This window comes from Atractosteus spatula, chromosome 3 (assembly GCF_055471065.1).
Source record: "Atractosteus spatula isolate fAtrSpa1 chromosome 3, fAtrSpa1.hap1, whole genome shotgun sequence".
NCBI lineage: Eukaryota > Metazoa > Chordata > Actinopteri > Semionotiformes > Lepisosteidae > Atractosteus > Atractosteus spatula.
This window is the reverse complement of record NC_142708.1, coordinates 13,973,926-13,997,331: the sequence shown is the minus strand read 5'-3', so window position 1 is coordinate 13,997,331 and position 23,406 is coordinate 13,973,926. Positions and strand designations below refer to the sequence as shown.

Genomic DNA, 23,406 nt, shown 5'->3' with positions numbered 1-23,406 from the left:
AATTCCAGACCTGGGGTGCTATCTAAGTGGAGCTTGAATGTTCTCCCCATGTTCTTGTGGTTTCTTGTGGCAAGTAGGTTCTTGCCAGTTGTTACCAACATAATGGTAGGTTAATTTGCTTTTGGAAAAATTGGCCCTTGTGTGAGTGTGTACATGTTTGTGTCTATCTGTGTGTGTCCCGTGATGGACAGGGGTCTCTGGCTTCCTCACGATCCTTTGCTGGATAAAACAGTAAGAAAATGGATGGAAGGCTCTCACTATACCATATGGAACTTGCGCACATGGGACTTGCATAATAACTGTGGCCACCCACATTAAAAGCAAGAAAAAAAGAAGCATGTGTTGGAGAATGTTTGTGTGTGGTCATTGTTGGTTAGTGCATGTGTGCACCAGCTAGGCAGGCTGAATATCTTTTTGTACAAAATTATTGCAGATTTGGAATTGAATTATGCTTCATTTAATAAGAATTTTATTTCACTTGGACTTGCCACTTTATAATGTATATGGCGTGACAGAATTTGTGGCAAGGTACTGTACTCGAAAGCCATTGGTCTGCAGAGACTGTACCCTGATTAACTTGCCACAGAGAACTAGAACTACAATACCCACAAGGCCATGATGTTGTGTAAAATGACAGACAAACATTTGCCCTAGGATTATGAAAAAAACGTATCTTTGAATGTGGCCGCAGCATCATCAACTTGCATCCAGATCACACCACAAACAATATCAGAGGCTAAGAAGGCCAGATCAGATCAATACTTGGGAGATCTTTAATCTGTATAACCAGCTGGTACTGTAAATGGTGTTGGTGGACCAGCAGGTGACAGACTTCCCACTAAACCAGAATTTCCAAACCAGTGCTGCAGCATAAGAGGTGTCATGATTCAGACGAGATATTAAACTGAAGTAATGATTATTTGACCATTCAGTTTTCCTTGCAAGTGTTAAGTGTAAGTACTGTATTCTGAACCCATATTTCAGCAGTGCATTCTATGGGTCATCTCCTATATTTTAAAACTTTGGGAAGAATTACAAATGTGTGTCTTTGAATGTATAAGTGTATGTAAGATTGCAGAAGAACACATTTGATGTATCTTTTAAAGAGATCCCTTCTGTGATGGGGATGTAAACTAATGAGGATATATCCTAAATGAGGATAAAAAAAACAAACAGCAGAGCTCAGTGTGTGGATCAATGTCACTAAGCATGAAAGCAATTGTGAAAAATTGTGGAAATTATTTAAGAACAAATTAAAAATAATGAAAAATTTAAAAAATCAAAAATGGCAATTATATTATACTTTAAATACTGTAAGTGGTTTAGCCACCATTCTCTCCAAATAGGATTTTTTTTTTAAATGGAGGCTCCAAAGAAGGAGCTAATAATTTATTGTTGGTTTTGTTTTACAGTTTTGTAATACCGACCGAATGTTCGCTGATAACACCTTGTGTGAATAAAGCACATTCCACATTACAATCAATCACGTGAATAGATTGTCAGGCGTTGCAGCGAAGCAGCTGGTTTGGACCCAATGCGAGGCAGTTGTAGGTCTTTTCCGGAAAGGTTCCGTTTAGTACCAAAAGTATCCAAGTCTGAAAACGTTAAGCGAAGCTGTAGTCAAGGGATAGTGCAAGAGTTTCGAGAGCCAAAAAGTCAATCAGACGGAAGTGTCTTTCCAAAAAGATAAAGCGAGCGTTAAGCTCGGGAGAGGGAACCTCAATAGTGAGTGGAGACTGAGTGGAGTGAGAGGGTATAACTAGGGAAGATTGTGTGGAATGATAATTGATTAATTAGTGAGTGAATGTCTACGGTGAGAGGTGCTCGTGGGTATGACGGTTCTAAGTGCTCGTGTTGCGGTTCGTGACATAGATATAGCTTGAGAATAAAAGCCTTGGTTGACACAAAGAGTTCAGGCACTTACATTTCTGCATTGCAAAGCACATACACATGAATATTAAAACACTGTACAAGCCCACAAGGAATATTAGATATGCCAATTAGCCTCACCATCTTGTCTTTCGGAAATGGGAGAAAACAGCAACAAGTCCTGGACAAGTCCCCCATGTACACAGCAAAGACAGAAAAACCTCATATAAAAGGCATTCACTCTCTGGAATCAAACCCAGGACCCACGAGCAGTAAGGCAACAGGTATTACCACAACACCACCATGGCAACATATTTGACAACACACCAAAGCAAATGGAAAATTTAACAAAAATTTAAATGTACAGAAATGTTTATTTGTATTGTTTGCTTAGCAATAATACTTAGCTTGTAATGAGAAGTGATGCAGCTCAAGTAATTATTTAAATTATTTAAATGTTAGGAAATGAGCCTGTATTATTGACCTAGCCAGTTTAATTGTCAAGTTTATTTACTTTGCAGTTCTGTTGGAAAGTTGATGCATTTGATAATTGCCTTTTTAATAACTAATAATTCCTTGAACTGAACCAAAAAAAAATCCCTAAGTATAAAGTAAGCATTCTGGCATACTTACAGTATATAGGACTGAAAAAATATCTGCTGTTAATAACTTTAATAAATATTTAATGATTGAGGCATTTAGAATCCTTAACTACAGTATGTACTGTGGTCTCTTCCTGTCTAATTGCTTTTTATATTTTATGTTGTAGGGCTCCTAGGTTACTTTCTCTTGAACCTTTCACCATGGTAGCAGTGAAGATGCTTAAAGAGGAGGCTTCAGCAGACATGCAGGCAGACTTCCAGAGAGAAGCAGCTCTGATGGCTGAGTTCGATCACCCCAACATAGTTAAGCTCCTAGGTAACGCTGTGCTTTCATATACAAAAAACAGTCTGTGGAATTTTCTTCTTCTAAAGAAATATAAACAAACTTGCAAAACTCTAAATATTTCTTGAAGGCACGGATTAAATTGTTTGCTTTGTTGCACTGAAGGATACACTTGGCTTGGCTAGCCCTCTTAAACGTATAATGACCATGTCTGAAAGAAACTAAAATGATTACTAATGTGTCTACAGCTTCATGTAATTTAATTAGTATATATTTCACATTCAAATCTCCAGTATTCAATGATATATACTGAACATGTATCACTATGTTTTACTGGAGTGTCTTTCACGCATCAGTTCACCTCATATAATGATAATGACACATTAGTCACCTATAAAACCAAATGATAAAATCTGAATATCTACCTAAACATGAGATGCTTGCTAATAATATTTCTGTATTTTCTTGTAGTAGTAACCAGGTCACTGTACCTTTAAGGAACTTGTTAACATAAGTGAATTTTTAAAGCTATTTAATCTCTTAACTTCAATATCATTGTCATGCCTATCACCCCAAACTAAAATACCTCCAAAATGCCTTAGTTGTTTCTTCTTTTACTTAATTAAAAGGAAATTAAACTGATGGCTAGAAATCCATAGGAAACAGAGAACAATTACAATAGATTGTTTTTCAAAATGTTGTAGTTAAATTATTTTCACATCTACAGGTCTTCAAGTGTGAAGCATAGTTTATTAATGTCCCATAGAATTGGGATGTGTGTATGACTGAAATGCAACTTTATTTCAGCATATAAGTCACGTAAATAAAAATATTGAAAAAAAATAATTCCAATAGAGCAGTGTTAACAAAAAAGAAAAGAGAAGGATCTGTGTGTTCCATTTACATTCATTCACATTTTTTTTTGTTTCTTCATATTGATATAAAGGATGTTACCACTGCCAAATAATCAGGAATTCTGCAGACGTTTCAATATTATATACTGTTGCTGAAAGCAATTACATGGCATAGGATTTATTCCTGTTAATGCTTGGAGATTTTATGTTAGACCATTATCATTTCAGTTCACTTCAATCTGTGAATGTACTGAAGTCTTGGCAAACAATAGCTGTTCTCGTTCATTTCAACAAGTAACAATCAAGCAATGGAGAACTGAGTACTTCTACTAATGTCGCAGATGGTCCAGTCAGGAATGTCATATCCTGTCTTGAGGCCCTCTCCTGAGGAGATATAGGTGGCATAACTTCTACTTTCCCCTTGTCTGTGTCTCACAGTTTTTAATGTTTTTTTAGCAGGACTGGATCCTGGCTTTCACTCTTTTGCTGGATTTGTCTACACTTCATGTCTTTATCGTGATATTAGCTCAAATCAAACCTTTTTAGAGCTGTGTTTCTTTGGAGTATAGGTTAGAATTTTACTGTGCCTCTTTCTGTATCTTGGGCATTTCTCAGTGCTTCACTCTGTGTATTACAGAATTCTCAGTGCATCTTGGTGCTTTTTCCTTTTTATTACACAACCACTTGCTGCTGTTTGACATGTTCCTAGTTGTTTTCATTGCCTTGAGGAACCAAACGAAAGTGGAGACAGTTAAAACAAACAGGCAGTTGTGCTACCTATAGTACTTCATTTTTCTTAACACCTAAAAGTAAGAGCTGATGGTTTAACTGTGTACTTCATCTGGTCAGCTGTGTCAAAGCTGTTCTTTTATTCCACGTTAAAAGAGCTGACACGTTACATGTTATGCTTATCATGTTTGGTTTTTACAATTGCAATGCCTGTTCAAGTACCTGGGATAGGACCATGAGACTTAGGATTTGGACAACATCTTTGGCATCTCTGGCATATGGGAGCACAGGGTCTAGCATTAGCATCATGGTGGACTCTGTGCCAACTCTAGGGACTCTTTCTGGGGCTTTGTTTAAACTTAAGAAACCTGGACCTACTCCTGCCCAGTCCAGGCTGCCTGATGTGATTTCCTGCCTCTAGCTCAATCCTCACAACTAGCTCTCTGTCCTAGATAAATATCTGTTGCCCAAGTCCAGAATCTATGAGCCTTCTTTAAATATACCAGGCATCTCGTTTGCAGGATGTTCTACCTGTTCCCTAGCCAAAAGAATGTGCTGAGCTGTCTCCAGCATAAAGAAAATACTGAAGCTAGTGAAGGCCTCTGCCTTAGCCACATCCAGATATATTGTATCCATTACAGTGGAATGGTGCAAGCCAATGAGGAAATGCCAATTTTGTGATGCCCATAATGCTTAAAGCTCTGTCTTTGAGCCATAGATGAACAATATCCTTGGCCAATTGCTGGTGACAGAAGAGGTTTCAGAGAAATTGCAGAAGCAAAACAGTTTAGCATGTTCTAACTCCTGGGAACTTTTGTTATTGCTTTGGCCACACACAAGCCTTTCACCAAGGTTACAACTGTGGGTTCCCTTATTCAAGAGGTCAGGGACCTATCGCAGTGGTCTGTTCTATGGGCCTTTCATACTAGTCTACTTATATGCTACTTTATCTTAATCATATTGCTCACTGGTGGTGTTGCACTCTGACCACCTGGTTACTTAACACTTAATTGACTTCGCACTTAAATTTTATCTGATACTGTTTCCTTGTACTGAGGCAGTTACATTTCCACTCCATCTCATGGAGAGGTTCAGCAATGAAAGATGGAGAGCAGGAAGTGTGACAACCCCAAATCTAATTATGTTACTTATGTTAGGGTCTGAGGATAGGGCATCATGCTCCTGCCTGGCCTTCTGGGGATGCTGGTATAAAGGCTTAGTTCTCTCCACATTGTGTTGCAACAATATCCCATTGCATTTTGGATATTTTTCAGGGAACCAAAGTTACCGAATAATCAAATTTCAACCAATTAGGTTAACATATTCATTTAAGTAACCAAGATCACATTTAAAATGAAAATATGAAAATATTCTCAAGGACTGACTTGACAGACTGTGCTCTGCATAATGCACCTTTAATAATATTCCTGTTTTATGTTTTTGTTCAGGAGTGTGTGCCGTAGGGAAACCAATGTGTCTGTTGTTCGAGTACATGGCATATGGAGATCTGAACGAATATTTGCGCAGACGTTCCCCGAGCCAGCACAGCCTGAGCTGTGCAAGTCTCTCTGGGAGAAGCCTTTCCTCCGAGTCAGAAATGGTTGCCCTAAGCTGTGTGGACCAGCTCTACATCTCCAAACAAGTGGCAGCTGGCATGGCTTATCTCTCTGAACGCAAGTTTGTGCACAGGGATTTGGCAACACGCAACTGTTTGGTGGGGGAAAACATGATTGTGAAAATTGCAGACTTCGGGCTGTCTCGCAATATCTACTCAGCCGACTATTACAAAGCAAATGAAAATGACGCCATCCCTATCAGATGGATGCCTCCTGAATCCATCTTCTACAACCGTTATACAACGGAATCAGATGTCTGGGCATATGGAGTGGTGCTGTGGGAGATCTTTTCCAATGGCATGCAGCCTTACTATGGTATGGCCCATGAAGAAGTCATCTACTATGTGAGGGATGGCAATATCCTTTCTTGCCCTGAGAACTGCCCACTGGAGCTGTATAACCTAATGCGGCTCTGCTGGAGCACTCATCCAACGGACAGACCTAGTTTTGCCAGTATCCATCGCATCCTTGAACGTATGCATGATCAGATGCTGCGTGCAAGTTTGCCATGATAGACAATCGGGGTTTAAGAGCTTGTCCATGAATCAGCTCACGCCTACATTCTGTATCATCTCACATAAGGATGTTAAACACTCCTACAGTATATCAGCAAGAGGTGGCTGCATTACAATGGTTCACTTTTTGTAAACATCAAGGACGCAAAAACACAGGTGAATAGCAGCCAGTGCTGCTGTTAAGATCAATGAAGAAATAAGAATTTATATATTTTAAAAGGAATTTAAATCATATGATAGGAACAGTAAACAGGAATATATAGTTAAAGAAGAGCAACTTATTTTTTTCTATTACAAGAAGTGCTATACTGTATATACAGTAAATGGACCTACCCCATTTCATAATAATGATCAAATAATGATCATATGTAAGCATTATTGACTATACAGTACATATAGATGGACTGATAATGTTCTTTCAACATCAATATGTAAATCTCTTGATAATTGTTGGCCACTGTCTAAGAACTTTAAACATAACTTGTAATGGAGAAGGTATTTCCTTCACTTACTATATTTATGGTGATGAATAAAGCCAATTTAAAGTTTTTATAAAGGTCAAGATTACATAAGTATGCATTTACATTTACATATGCTTGGGTTCTTACTCATGTGTACATATTTCAACATGCTCAGCATAAACTGCTCTGGGAGAAGCTAATACAATGTATATGTCCTGATGCCTGTGTTTTTGTATTTGTTGGCAATGGCACAGTCCTACAGAAATTGCCACAAGATAGAAAACCATCCATTATAACAAGTTGTTTGCTCCCAGCGAGAGTTGCAGCAAACTGAAGCCTATCCTCTGACCCCAAGGTTTATAGCAGGACTGCGCTCTACATGGGACATGAGTCCGTCATAAGGCACACACCACACAGGGACAATTTAAGAGACACAAATTAACTTAGTCTTGGGAGCTAGAAGTAAAGAGGACCTAGAGAAAATTCTTGTTACCAAAGAAAGAGCATGCAAACTTCACACAAAGGGCAAAACAGGCTAAACTCAGACCCTAGAGCTTTAAAACGCAGTTCTATCCCCCATGGCCCACTCAGCTGCCCCTCACTAGATTCTTAACATATAAATGTAGTGCTATTTTTCTAAAAGTGTCTGCATTTCAGTGTCAAATATTGAACATATACTATAGCATATTCCAAAGTGGCACATAATCACTTTAGGCTTTAGTATTTTTGTTGTTATTTTGTGATTTAACATGATGCAATTCCACAAACAGATCAGAATACCATTTTATAGAGTTATAATACATAATGAGTTTTCATATGAAAAATAGATCAATAAATGTTTTTCTTAAAAATACAGTTGTACTCAAAAGTTGGGAAATGGACATCCCATTGGTCGGTGTTTCTAAATGAATTTGATCTATTTTTATTAAACTATGTCTGGTTATGTTAAATGTATGAGTGCAACTTTTGTACTGTTTAAATATTAGATATGTAATTTGTATATGGGTTCAATAACTTGCATGACAGACTATTTTAATAGCTTTTAATGTATTAAATAACGAGAAATGTTTGCTTTTGTATTTTGCTTTTAAATATTTTATCTATTTTCAAACATTTTTTTGAAAATTTAAGAATACTATTTTCTTTTTAAGTACTTGTATATTACACAGGTGACACTATTTCTCCACAGTGTAGATACAATTGAAACAGTTTTCATCAGCCTTTAATTCTCCTTGGAATAATTTGAGTAGCTAACGGTATAATAGAGATTTGGAAATAACATTCAATTTATTTGTTTTTTTTTCCACCTTTTCACTTTTGAAAGAAAACAGGACTGAAACTGTGTAACATTCTTATCTTATTTTGACTATGTATATTTTGTATATGGTATAGCTATCATGAAAACTAAATACATTGTACATTGCATTTCACATTGCTTTATTAAACTGCAATATACAGTACCTGAATACTTTGTGCCAAATAATACTGTAATCCAGCACTGTTCTAATAGTCTTATAGGTTGTGTAAAATATATATATAGCTGAAAAACCTGGTGGATTGGTACGCTCCAGGACCAGGGTTGGAGACCCCCACTACAATGAAACAACTGGATGCAGGACAATGGGGCAGAAGGACTCAGACCGAAGTAAAATTAAAGAAAGGGGTGTGCCACCTTCTTTAAAAGAAGACATAATACAGTATATGACATACAATACTGCAATAAAGAACAAAAGACATATTCTGTAAATCACTCTAAATTGAGATGACAGAAGCTATCCCTATTTATTTGTCTCTCCTTCTTGAACAGAATGGTTACTCCAAAGATAAGAGGGCTTCCCTGGTGTGGAGAACCAAAATGACAGATGCTAAACTTCACTAGGAAGATCCTAGGGAACTGTACACACAAAATTCACAATGACTGTGAAGTGAAGTCCAAAAAGTTTCACCACCCATGACCAATAATATAATAATTAACACATTGACACCCAGTGACTCTATTTACAATAACTAGAGGCAGTACCATAGCAATCTAGGACTGTGACTCATATCACAGCAACATTCATACCATCCCCATGTCTGGGGTTGAGGTAAGTCAATAGCAGGAGGCACTGCCAACCCCTCTTGATACACTGCCATACTTCTCATCTCAAAGGGTTGGGTCTCACCATGCTTATGTCTTCCACAATTTACAGTATAATGGTCCTGGTCTGGAAGGATATTTGGCACACTATCCAGGCCTGGTATGCCATAATACCAGTATAAAGACATTGTATAGTTCCCAAAATTAAACACAAAAATGGAGGGTAGCACCTCTATTATCTACTCCAGCAGAATGCATCTGGGTTGTGGCACCAATAATCTAATACTGAAGAGACTGACATCTAGTGAGCGTATTCACAAAAAATAGAGGACTGCTTGCGGCCTCTAGTGGCAGGTTGGCCTGTCACAACCCTGTTATCTAAAAGCCTGCCAGTTCAGGTCTTTCCACTCTGTACTAGCTAGTTCTTGCATCCTCTTAGTTTTCTTTTGTCTGTGTTGGCTTAAATTTTAGTGGGCTTGGAGCACTACAAATATCTTAGAAAACTCAAGTCTGATGAGCATGACATCTATTATTATCTATCAATTATATTGTTACACAAGCAGCCTGAGTGAAAGCTTTGTCTTTGCTGGAAAGTAGACACATCAGGATGAGGTTCCAGGACTTGATTGACGTACTGCATCCAGTTTGGCATCACTACAAGTGACTACACTACAAGTGGCTGGACACTTCTGCCCAGACTATCATTTGACTTGTTGTACACAACAATTAGTGCATTGTTCTGCATACCAGTGACACACTTGCTGATGTGTACCAAGGTGGTCTACACAAAACCTTAATTCATTCCTGCATAGGACTAAAAGGTCTAAATTGCGGATGCAGTTCAATTAGGTACAGTAGCTGCATCAGCATGCGTAGGCTGCAAAGTAATAAGTAAAGATTTAAGTAGTTTAAGTAATTCAAGTAGGGTAAAGGTTTATTCCATGCTAAAAGAGAAGAAAGGAGCCTTCTTCAGTTCTCCGAAAATGCTTGTGTTAAATTGCTGATGAGTCCACCTGAGATGGCAGCTCCAATCAAATCTCTTGCTAATTAGGTGATTTTGTGATCTGCACTTTACACAACATTGTTAATGACTGCTATCTTTTGGTAGTCTGTATGTGGCAACCCACACATCACATATACTGTACATTTGTCAAGCACAGCTGGCCTATTGGCGACATGACAATGACTGCTTGCTGTGTAACAATCTAAGCTCATGGGTAACTTATACTGTATAGTACAATACTAGTTTCACAGGCAAAAACACCCAACATACCTAATCTACTCATATTAATACCTATTTAATCAATTTAAACACAATAATACTCAACATTATTAGGTTTAAAAAAAAGCTTCAAGTATATATTTAAGAATTCTTGAATACTTCTAGGTTTTTTAGAACTGGAAGTTTTAAAGTTTAATAGGTCTAAGCTTTCTGTAGAAAGAAGAATGGAGCAAATCTGATTCAATAAGTGTGATGTGATAACAATGCTTAGTCGGTAGTTACTTGGTAACAGTAATATGATTATGAAATCAGGGAATTGTATTTATAGCAAAAGCCCGGGTAAGCTTATAAATAAATTTAAAATCTTTATGCATTTAAAAAGTAAAAATATAAAGAATAGAAAACAAACAACATAAACTCCTCCTCAGCATTGCTCTCTTCAGGAAAGAAAGGAGGCAGCCAAATTATTATACTGCAATACAATATACAATTCAATATAAAAGGGTGTATCAAATGAAACAAAGAATAAGTTTTAAAAATAAAAAGAACATGTCCTTGTTTTATTTGAAACACCATTGTTAATGGATAGTGCAGAGTAATCAAAAAAGTTTGGAGGAACAAAATAAGTCAATTTGGCCTAGTTGAAACCATAATCTAGAATGTGTTGACTAATTATTCTTCTAACAGACAACAATCAAACTGTGCAGAGTACAATTATTACAAGTTTCTTTTACCTCCAAGTACTCCAAGTACTTAGTAAGTACTTAGAGAATGCACATTATGAGACATTTTCACAGCAAAAAGCCAAAAATATCTCTGGAAGTCTTATAAAAAAAGGGTAGAAAATAGACTAGATTATTCTTTCACAAACTGAACTACTGGATTTAAGGATCTTGCATTTTTAGTTCACTGACAAACCAGAAATCAACAGCATGTAAGATCTGTCTACTATGCATTTGGCATTTGGCCTACAATGAATTGTGTACAGTATAAATGAGAGAGCATGCCCTTTAATGTTTGGGATTGTTGAAATATATAGACTTTTTCAGTCCAATGTTTATACTTTGTTTGAACCTCCATGTGGAATTACTATGTCTGAGACAGTTTCTGGCAGCATTAACTTTTCATTAAAGAATAATCATCCTACAAAAATATGCCGAATGACGTGGGAGGAAGGAGGGGGTATAGGAGATACAAAAAATATGTGAACATTCACTGGATCATCCTACTTTTTAATTATTTTTCTTTCAATATTTGGCAATTACAAACATTAACAATGAAGTAATAATTGACAGTAGGCAAATACAGTAATATAAAATTTCTGTTTTGGTTACAGATTGCGAGAGTAACAAGAAACTAAAAAAGCAAGTAAAAAATTGCTTCTCCCTGATCGAGTGACCTTAGAGGTAAACACCAATGCAATACTGGCCTTGTAGTTCTACAATTTATCTTCTCCGATAAGAACATTTTTTTCTTTCTTCTATGCCCATTAAATCTTACCAAATCTAAGTCTGTCAGAAATTTGTTAGCAACAAGGCTACTTTGGGAAAGCATGACAAAGTGTGCAGATACCGTTCGCACCAGTAATAACAGAAAAATAAAAGCCAGCTGTAAAAGTATGCACTTAAAACATACCATTTCACTTCTAATAAACATGCCTCTTTCAAAATTTACAAAAAAGTCAACTTTAAATTAGGCTATAAAAATCATATAAAACATTTGTGCAAAGAACCTGTGCTCTTCCAAATTCAGATGAAATGTTAATTTGTTGGTTAACCACTGAATACACCCTAAGTATTTAAAAAAACGTCTTTGTCAACATATGCAATATATACTGTATATGTGTACATTTAAACTATTTTGAGTCAACTGAATATATACATTTTTAGTTGTTATATAATATAAAGCAATAAAACTGAGCAAAATAACTTACTTTTTAAGTGCACTCCATAAGGTGTGGTAGTGTGCTAAATCATACAACCCCTAATATTCATTTCGGGATTTTAAAATCAGACCTACAAACAACCAAAAACATTGCAACATGCCACATTGTTGTTCCGTAGGATTTTGTGATACAACAGGACTAATTTTACATACTTCAATCTCTAGTAGTATTTAATCCCAGTATTTAATCTTAAAATATTTGAGTCCAAATACATTTTTATTAAAAAAATATTTTAAAATTACTCAATACTCTCAATATAGATGCTACGTTAATAAAAACTATACCACCAATATGTTAACAAATACAAATTTAGATCTCCATTTTTATTTTTATAGCATTCCACGATGAAGCAGAACTGTTTAAAAGCACTCAAAAGAGTGTTAAGAGTTAATCGTGTCTTCACAGTTCATTGTCCTTGATATTACCTTCTGACATTTGGAGAATTCCCAGTTTTGCAATACACGCTGATATGTGGTTCAATGTTTCTTTTCAGATATTTGTGAAGAACAGCAAGAATGCTGCTGGTTTCAGCTGCTGTGATTTAAGAGCTTGGCTCCTTCTGCATGGCCAGACTGTGGGCTTATTGTACTTTGGATTCACATTTGCATTATACATCACATACCAAACATTTTCTCGTCACTTCCAAGATATAGAACACATTTTGTATGGTGTTCCGGACCAGACAGAGATGAAGAGCAAGTTGTCAACACAGTTCTTTTTGGGTGTGTGAATGGATTTCTTGAACAACTGGACCGATGAACTGGTAAATGACTGGAATGTTTTACATCCCTACCATTCAGCATCTGTTCTTAGATCCAGTTCTTTCCTTTTCAAGAGGGACCAGATCCTTTCAACTTTCTCAAGGAAAAAATAAATCCCATCTGTCATGGTGGGCAGTTTAAAGTAGATCCAAATTATGTTGTTAAATGATAAAGAACCATTTTAAAATTGACTTAAAACCAATTACAAATGCGTTTCCTAGATTTCTATCTTCCATCTACAAATATATTTGAATACATGTAGAATATCTATTCTAATCATAAAACTAAATAAAAAGTATATTGTTTTCCTGTAAGACAATTGAAATGTTTAGCATCTAGTTGTGGGGTTAAAATACTGGAAACTACAGTCATGAAATATTATTTTACTGCATCTATCTTAAACTGGCACTAGTACCCACCACCAATTTCAATGATATTAGAATGTCATTTGAAAGCAGCTACAGTATACATGCAGATGTATGACACTTAAGTATTATGATAGTGGGCATGAGATCACAGTCATGCTGAAAAAATAAAGGTTCCATCAGTTAAACATTTTATAAAGGATACTGCGTGGTGTTAGAATCTGCTTCTATTTAATTTTGGTGAGGACATGAAGAGCAAGAGTTCAATTTGTTATTAGTTTTGCAACAATAAAGCATACAGTTTTTCCTCCAAGGTCAACTTAGAACTTTATTTATAGACCCCTTAAGCATGTTTAACTGTTTGAAGGGAAGTTTTAAACACCTTATTCTACAAACATGCCACAGCAAAGCTTCTCCACTTTTTGATGAATACTGTAGATTTAGGACATTCTGTAAATTACTGCAGATATTATTACACGCCATCTTCAGCTTGCAACCTTCAGGTAGTGATCTTGAGACAAAATGTTCCTTCAGTCTTCTTTTCCTCCACTCCTGATAATAGAGATTGCAGGTAATGCAAAGATTTTGTAAATGTGTTCTCACAGTTTATATTTTCAATAACTCTTACAACTTTAATACCAGTTTATAATCCTGTTGAGTACTGTTTATTGGTGTTTGGACTTCATTTTCTAGCTATAAAACAATTTTAGAGCACTTTGTTGTAATAGAAGGCTGGTTAATGAGTACTTAAATATTGAATTCACCAAATTCCACAGTCTGATAACTAAACAAGACAGATACACCTCCTTCTAGGAAAGTAAGAAAAGTACAGTAGGAAACATGTAGGCAGAAGAGGAGAGTTTATTAGTGTTTATAGGGACCAAATAAAACTTTTCTGGAAGACCAACTTTACAGATATGAGATTTCAGGTAATCTCCTAATTTGATGATATTGCTAATGGGCAGAAAATTATTCATATCCCCACCCCCCCACCCCCCAAATACTTGACTAAATTATACATCATTATTTCATATATAAATTATATTTTACAAATGAAGGAAACTAATGCAGACATCCAAGGTAGATAATGAAAAAATACAAGTGGCCTTAGAAAACACTTTAGTATGCTGAAAAGACAGTAAAACAAGTTTTTCAATCCCATAAGTATAATTTTAAAGGCATAAAGAAGAAATTAAGGCCAGTAAACTTTGTTTAAAAGTTACCATTTATGTATGTCATCCTGTTTAATTATTTTACAAAGAGACAGTTCCCTTTTTTGAAGAAACATTTGAATATACATACATTTATATAGCCAGTACAGACAAAATTCAATTCACACTTTTTAAACAAAGATCTAACCACAAATTACATCTTCACTTGAAATAGAAAAATATATCTTTAATGGTTATGGCAGTGTATCTAAACAAAAACAATAAGATATAAGGAGTCCTATTGAGAAAGAGAAAAAGTCCATCACAAGCATGCTGATGGAATGGGTATAAATGCTTATTACATGAAATGTGTTCTTAATTCCTTTAGTTATTATTTTTAAAGCATAAAATCTACATGTAAATGTGAGTTAGTGGGTATACGGTTGTAAGAAGGTTGAACAGCAGTCGGCAATATTGCTGTCACACATCAGAGATCAGATATGCAAGAAACATCTTTCAAGACTATAGTTCATAAGCCACAAAGGATAGGTAAAAATTGGGAAGAGGGAAGTCAGGGTTTTTTGATAATCCTTTTAATAATGGATAATCTCCAGTCATCCTTAAGCAGTTCATGGAGTGTCTTAAGGTATGTGGGAAAACCCCTCGAAAAAATACAGGTGAGTGTTGAAATGCTCCCTTTCTCTCCTGAATACCTGGAATTGCATCTCCCTTGAACTATCCTTTGCTTGGCATGTTCACACAACAGAATGATCGTTATTATGGGCTCCACTCAGGATGGTGTGGTTGACAGAAGAAGCTGAGCGGTCCGAACCTTCTGCTGTGCCATTGACATTCTCTTGGCGTTGACAGCACAGGATTTGTTTGAAAGTGGCGCTCATCTCCTTGTCGCGGTAAGAGTAAATGATGGGGTTCATGGCAGAGTTGAACTCAGCGAGGAGGAGAAAGAACTTCTCAAAATCAAGCACGTTACACTTGGCACAGAAAACATCCAACAGCAGCAAAACCAAACCAGGGGTCCAGCAGATGATAAAAGCACCTAGGAGGAGGAAACAAAAAGTAGAAATAATCATGAGCACCTTTTACTGGTGGCTGTGTTTGTCAGGTTTACTCGCTGTTAAGGTACAATTGCACATGCCAATTGTTCTTTTTAACGATCTGATTGCCTGGAGTGACATGTTATATCAGAGAATAAAATTTGATCTAATCATGGAGACAAGTGCAGAAACATTCCTCCTAATTTCAATACTTCTTAAGTGAGCCTGTAAAGACTATGGCTACTTCTATTTTACATATTTTGAACAGCTACTAGGGTGGGTAAGGGTAAGATAATCATGTCTTTAAGCAAGTTAACTACAGCATCTCATTAAAGTTACAAACCGTTACAACCGCTATTTACAAAAATAAATAAGCGTATAAAGCAAAAGGTCAGTTCTCAACATGAAGAAAAAATAATAAAATACAAAGGAAAATCATTGCAATGACCGTACAACAGTATGCAACACTTCATAAATGTGTGCAATTAAACACATTCAGTTCAGTACTTTTTTTAAAACTGAGATATACACAGCTGTGGATCTGGGATTTGCATTATTTTCAAAAAAATATGAGTAACTGCAGACCTATATTCAAAATCTACTCAAAGAAAATACCTGTTGGGAGCAGGTAGTTTGACTGTTAGTGATGCTGCCACATACTGGGTACAATTCCGCATTGGGAGCTTTCCTATGACCACGTATTCGTGTTTTAACTAGGTGCTACAGTTTCCTTCCACCCTCTGAAGACACAATTGAGAGTGAACCTGGTGTGTATGTGTGCATGTGATTGGCATCCCATCAAGGGTGTAATCCTGTCTTGAGTCTGTGGTTGTGAGACAGGCTTCTGGTTGCAGCAACCACTAACAGTAGTCAGTGGCTTTCTAAAAATGAATGTACTGCATGGAGAATCCTGAAACTGTGGTCTATAATATATACTTTCTTGAAGAATCATAAATTATTTAGTTCCTCAAGAAATCAAGACAGATAAATGAAGTTCATTTAATGTATTTGCATTAGATTTCTTCAAATACTGTCACAAAAGTGTTTGGTGAATGTAGATTTCAAAATAATCCTCTAGAAATTTATCTCAACACATACAATATCTTTAAGAACATACCTTATGAAAAATACATCTAAACTGCTTAAGAGTACATACAAGGGGGACAGGTGTCACTTTGAACTGAATAACAGAAAAGGTGTCACAGAGACCTTATTTCTTAATGACAATTACAGTGATAAATACAACTATGTAACTATTCTCACTCAAAAAGGTAGGTTAAGAAGTATATCCGAGCCTGCTACATGCATATCAAGGAGATATTCCTTGCAATATATTAATATCCTTGGAAAACTGGCAAAAATAGCACTTAATCAAGTATTTCCTTCTTTTTACTCTTATTTTGTGTTGATAAAACAGTCTGTCAGTGAATCAAATCATAATCTAGCCTTGTCACAGTCTCTGCACTGAGGTAAAGACACGGTCCAGCACGCAAGTACAACAGAAAAGGCAATGCTCATCTCTCCTGGTGATCTCCTCATTCTTATAAAGGTGCGTTTGCTGGGCTGTTGCTAGACTACAGTCTGGATAAAAATGCAGCACACATCCCTAAGACAACTGAATAGAGCTGGAATGCCGGCTTTCTTTTAAAAGGACCAGTCTATCAGTGAAGCAAATCATAATCTAGCCTTGTCACAGCCTCTCCCTACAGTCCATGTGTCCCTCCCACACTTAAGTCTCACCATGTTAGTTTTGGAAACTACATAGGTATTTGCTCCCCCCCCCAAGAGTCCAATATATCAAAAGGAATATGGAATATGGAATTCCTTTTGACCAATTCACTATATTCAATTACTTCTGACCAATCCACTGTATAGATTATTTTATGGGCTTTTTTGCTTGTTAAAAAGTTGAGTTCCACCTTTGCTGTAGTATTCAGTGTTCCCATTGTTCACCCAAGGGAAAGTTCAGTTTCATGATCATTTCTGAATATGTGACATCTGAGCATATAAATCCTCAGACAGCAATCTATTTGACATCATTTATGAGTGCTGCAGTAGACCAACCAGTTCAGGATAACAAAATTTTCACTTTTTTTCTTATTTGGGGAAAAAACAGAGGACTCCAACCTTTTTCTAGAGCACAAATGATTCACACATTAAGAAACACACACGAGGGGGCTAGCAAAAATAATAAAAGGAGAAGGATCTGGCAACAAAAAACTCAGGACTACTGTCCTGTCGTACAATCATGTGATCTCCAATTTCCTAAAATAATTTGAAGAATAATGCATTTCACTGGAAAATTAAATTTCCAGTGTGGCACTGTGTAGAAAAAAATCCATCACTCCATATCCTTCAGAATGTGTAAGCTTAGTTACAGAATTAATGACTTTTATGTTTAAATATTCCAAATGAAGAGAAAATTGTTCTGGCTACAATATATTTTGGATAAGAGAAGCTTTTAGTTAACACAGCTGGTCCTGCATTACAGTTTACTTCACGTCTAAGTTATGTGGAGGCTCTACAGAGTCAGATAAAAGTCCAACAAGCTGTTTGCACCACAGCTATTGGAGACAAATCGCAGCTCCCTATACAAATGAACAGAAATGCTGCCTAATTCTCAAGTCATTTCTGCAGATGTGGTTTAATGGATTTTAAATACTTCAAAATTTAGAAAATTTATCTGGTTTGTATATTCATGGATTACGTGTTACATTAAATAGATTAAATTGGTAAGCAAGCACTAATTTCTATTATATTGGAATCTCATCATGTTTTGTTTTGAAGAGGAAAGAAAGGCATTTCAAGCAAAATTCTTGACTCGGTCAGTGTCTTCATCTTTGTGTTTAAATTCATGGATAAGTTTCATTAACAGAAGATCGCATTTATTGTACTGTGTAGCCAGAGTGCCAATTTGTCTTCAGCAACAGGAATCAAACGGTTGCATCTGGACAAGCACAGAATGCTGACAGGCGCTTTGCTTGAGCACAAGATGTCGGTTTGCTTTTTCTCAGATTTGCAAACTTAAGCAGAATAATTACTGATTTAATTTTATGTTTGTATGGGGTTTTAGGCAAGCATGTGCTTATATGACAAAAAAGGCAATTTCCAGAGTTCAGTAAATCCCTTTATTTTCCTTTAAACTTTGCTCTTTTCACCACACGCATTTCCATATAAGTGAAATGCTATGACCTATTTGTTATGAAGTATTTAAAGTACGCCTTAACAAAAAGCAGTTTTCATATAGTAAATAAGGCTGAAATAATAAGCATCTCTCTTTTAAAACATACTATATGTGGATGACATTAAAAGAGACATATATTTCTTTACTCCCTTTTATAGACATTTGCAGTGGTTAGTTCACTTCACATCACTGGCTAACTACTTAACTAGTTTGATACATGATATATCTTCTAAATATATGAAACTATATACATGGAAATTTCCCAAACACATTCGTATAACAAAAGATGAGTTATTCTGTTCAATAGTAAAAAAATAGACAAAACTACTACATTGCTTAGTCACTAAAAGTAAGGTGTCATTTATATCTAGTTTTTTAAAACTGCCAGTTTTTTATTTCATTATTGAAGCCTGCAGTGAAAAGGAATAGTTTCTTCTTAGACAACTCTTATCAGACAACTTATATTTAGAAAAAAGACTATTCCCTCATGTAAGACTGTGCATTAAATAAAAGAGATTTAAAATACATTTAAATAAGTTTATTTCTTATCTAACACTTAAATTAAAAAATTAAATTATGCCTATTCCTAGATTTCTCGCTTAGGGCATGCAGAAGACCTTACAATAATTTCTATTTTACTGAAATTGCAAAATAGATAAAAAAATCCTGGTGTTTTAGTTTGTTTTCAGAGAAAATGTCAAGCTATTATTTGTACTTGTCAACTTCTAAACAACTGAAAAATTCCCTTCTGCTGCAAGAAAATGTGTATACTGTACAAGGTCTGTAAACAGTGAAATTTCAGTCTTCTAGTAGAATGTGAAAGATTCTTTCTATTTCCTTCAGCCACAGGGAGTGAAGTATATGAAATAACTTTTCACAGAGGTTTACAGGACAATAAAAAAAAGCCCAGAAGGTTTTGTTTTATAAATGTATAATCCAAGTCAGGCATCTACAACTCTTCTTCTGGAATGCTCGATTCAACAAGACAAGAGATCCCTTTAGAAATGAGACAAAATCTGCTGGACTGGGATCCTTCAGGACCAGGATTGAAGACCAATAGATATACAAAGGAAAACCTAAACACCAGCTGCAGTATACCTCAAGTAGGTAGCTGCGTCAGCATGCGTAGGCTGCAAAGGAACAAGATTTATTCCACGCTGAAGAGACACAATGTTTCAGCTGTAGAGCCTTCTTTAGGTGTGAAGGTATGAAGAAAGATGTGAAGAAGACTCCACAGCTGAAACTTTGTGTCTCTTTCTTTTCAGCATAGAATAAACATTTGCTTGTTCCAATATGCCTCAAGATGATTGTTTTATACAGCAGTTTTCTAAGGATTCATTATACTTCAGATGCAGTTAACTTTGGAATTCAGTCCGATTCATGGTAGGTTTATTCAAAAGAAATATGAAAAATAGATATTCTTTTTTTTCTATTCAAGATTTCTTTGTGAATAGGTGGAAATAATACCACTCTCTGGAAATAAACTGAAAAATGGGAAAGCCATTGTGTATAATAAATGGATATAGCAGGCCATCAGATAAACAATGATGTTTGCTTACTGCCTTATCACCTCTGATTTTTCAGCCAGGAAAAATATGTTCCATTCTTTAGGAATTTAAAATATATTTTAAAAACTTAAAAGCACTGCTTTTTACTACATTCTGAACCATCTTCTGGAAGATGGAACAAAACGATTAATCCAGAGAAAGCGTTTCATTATTCATCACAATAATATCAAATACTACCATAGATGCAGTTAACAGACTACACATTTCTCTTTAGGAACAAATCCAAACTGTATGCACTGTGATTACTTGTCAGACTTTCAGACCAGTCAAAGAAGATCCAAATGCACTAATGGGTTTGTTTAGCTAGTTCTCGTAATGGAGCCTCTCTGATGTTTCATTCCGAGTTCATGCTGCACTATTTAAACTGGCTGCCATTCAAGGTGTTGCTAAAAGTCTTGCTCTTTGAAGGGATTCAATTTATTATTTCCTTCAAGGTTTCCATATGCAGTGACTGGGCTTTACAAGCTACAGGAACAGATATGAATATTCGTCTGAATTTGTTATGAAATATAACCTCTTTGTGAATATATTTTACATCTCTGTAACATGCGATCTCTATTCTATTTACTTTAAAAGTGAAATAAAAAGAATTAGGGGGTCCACCCATCTCAGTTCAGCATTCTGGCATTACTGTAACTATGCCATTAACTATTTGCAAATTATACTTCATAGCAAACCAAAATAACAATTTAAAGTCATACAGTTATAATTTCAATCAAGTGATGTTAGATTAAAATTATACAATACGCTAGGAAGACCTCATTTAGAATACTGTGTGCTGGTCACCGTATTGCAAAAAAGATATTACTGATCTGGAATCAATAAAGAAAAGAATGAGTAGGTATGTTCCCAGATTTAAGGAAAGCCCTACAGGCTAAAAAAAAAACCTTAATCTTGAATGGAATGGACCTGATCATGTATTCATAATGATCAAGCTAGGCAAAGTCAACACAACTGACTTATTTGGAATGAGTGAAACACAAGGGCACAAATGGAATCGACAGGCAGGTGCATTTGAAACAGGAGAATTGTTTTACACAAAAGGAGGCTGGAAAAAGAAAGCCTTTCAAGAAATGGCTGTAATGCGTTCTGCAGGTCAATTAGTTACTACAAACCAAACACATGAGATGGACCAAATGGCCTTTTATTTTTTAACATTTATCATATTCTTATATTGTTGTCGTTATTTCTATCCAGTACAGTTGAGTTCTAAATACAGAACCTATGCACCTAAACTATGCAGCTGAATCACAACAGAAATTACTCTTAGACGCACACATCAGCGATAATGACCACTTCATTTATAGTAGAAAAAAAGCCAGTGAAAACTAGGCAAGAGACATACGATGCTTTTGAAAACCTACGGATCACTTCAACTGGCTCTTGATCTTCAACAGGTCAACTGAAGGAGTAACCAGAATAACACCCCTTTGTACGAACAGAACAAATAAGATGCTTGTGTACTGCCTGGATAGAAATGCAGACCTCTAACATTTAAGATATCACATTTAAGACTTCAGGCAATTTTAATCTCATCTAATAAATACTTCATATACATTCCTTTTTCCACACCTTCAGCTGACTGCAGTAATTAGTCTATAACGCAAGAGATGAAGCAAACTCTTGTGCTTTTTGAAACATTACTATAGTTCACTACAGCTAGCAATTTGTTTACCAACCATTTAGCTCTTCAGTTGGTCTGCTGTAACACCAATACGTGTATAGAGGCACAAAAAAACTTTGCAAAACCATTGAATCTGCTTCTGGACAGACAAAAAGTATCCACTAAAAACTCCTCAAAGGAGAAGGAACCGATCCAACTATACCACATGTTGACAAAAATATTTATAGCCCTTAAAGCACTGTAGCAGAATGTGTTAGCAGCATACAGTAGGATATCTTGGGTTGTTTCCCAAAGTTATGCAAAATTAGAAGTAGCAGTAAAAAAGTTAATTTTCTAAAGAAATTATTCTATTCATAAAATACAATGCGATATCACAAGGATATTTATTTTTCAAGAACATGGAGACTTAAATATGCAATTAAAGTCAGATTTACATTAGAACAGAGAACAGAAATTGGATTTAAAATAGAGACATTGGCTATGTTAGCCTGCCACACGGCTGAAGCACAACTGAAAATTTACGCAATGAGCTTGAGATGAGTATTGAAAAGAAGTGTAACAAAGAAAAATATGCTTCTGGAAATGATTTGTGTTGAGAGAGAGAAAGAGAGACTGTGGTACATGCTTATGTGATGTGACACCATCCCTCAAGTATGCGCAGCTGTGATGGCTACTAGTGGGCATAATTCAATGTGAAACTTTGCAGTTAAAAGCCCCCCAAACACTCTACTCAACACTCTTCCTGTCTGTTATTAGGAAGTACATTATCACCCACAGACATATATATTTCTTTATTTTACTTTCTTAGTGATTAGGAAGACCTCTGGGCTGCCCCACAATAAAACAGATTAAGACAACAGTAAATTTAATCATTAACATCACTTCAACCCACTCTAAATACAGTACTACACACTGGTGTTTTCTGAGTGTTTAAACATGGTTAATATGATTTACTTTAAGATGGATTTGAATAAACTTACATTACTAATGTTTTGGCATAACATTACAAAATAGATTAAATGGAGAAAGAAAGATGTCTTAAGATGTACGCTGCAGTACTACGTCTTTCTTAACACCTGTTAAACAACTTAGTGCATACTTATCGTATTTTAATGAAGACATGGGATTGGCTGATTAACAACCTGAATGACGAGCATTTGTTCCACATGAAATATATAGACTGTTAAGCACTTCCTACTGATTCACGCATGATATCCAGCATTGCCTTTATTCTGGATATTATACTGTACGAACCAGTTTGTATTGACCTTTTGCCCTCTTTTTTAAGTTGTGGGTGGGAAAGTTAACTAAAATTAGGGAACTATGAATCAGACAGGATTATAAGTATTACAAGATCCTCCAATTTCCATGGCTTTTATAATGGTCACACCATAAAAACGTCTGAAAACCACCTTGTTGTTAATCTTTGTCTCTTAAGTATTCAGCAATCATTTACACAAGACCAAGTTCATATTTGTAAGCTCACGTTTCATTATAAAAAAGACGATAAAGCAACAACGTG

The 23,406-nt window shown here is 35.8% G+C and overlaps 2 protein-coding genes across 2 annotated transcripts in view; one reads left to right on the top strand and one right to left on the bottom strand.

The window, feature by feature from the left end:
- musk (muscle, skeletal, receptor tyrosine kinase) overlaps window positions 1-8,311 on the top strand; it is a 44,477-nt gene extending 36,166 nt beyond the window's left edge. Inside the window, exons 16-17 of the mRNA XM_088909839.1 lie at window positions 2,639-2,787; window positions 5,786-8,311. Of these exons, the coding sequence (XP_088765965.1) occupies window positions 2,639-2,787; window positions 5,786-6,465 (829 nt within the window). The 3' untranslated portion in view covers window positions 6,466-8,311. The remainder of the gene's footprint in view (window positions 1-2,638; window positions 2,788-5,785) is intronic.
- Window positions 8,312-14,513: 6,202 nt separating this feature from the next.
- The window catches only part of lpar1 (lysophosphatidic acid receptor 1), a 57,340-nt gene continuing 48,447 nt past the window's right edge, over window positions 14,514-23,406 (bottom strand). Inside the window, exon 3 of the mRNA XM_088911278.1 lies at window positions 14,514-15,510. Within this exon, the coding sequence (XP_088767404.1) occupies window positions 15,209-15,510 (302 nt within the window). The 3' untranslated portion in view covers window positions 14,514-15,208. The remainder of the gene's footprint in view (window positions 15,511-23,406) is intronic.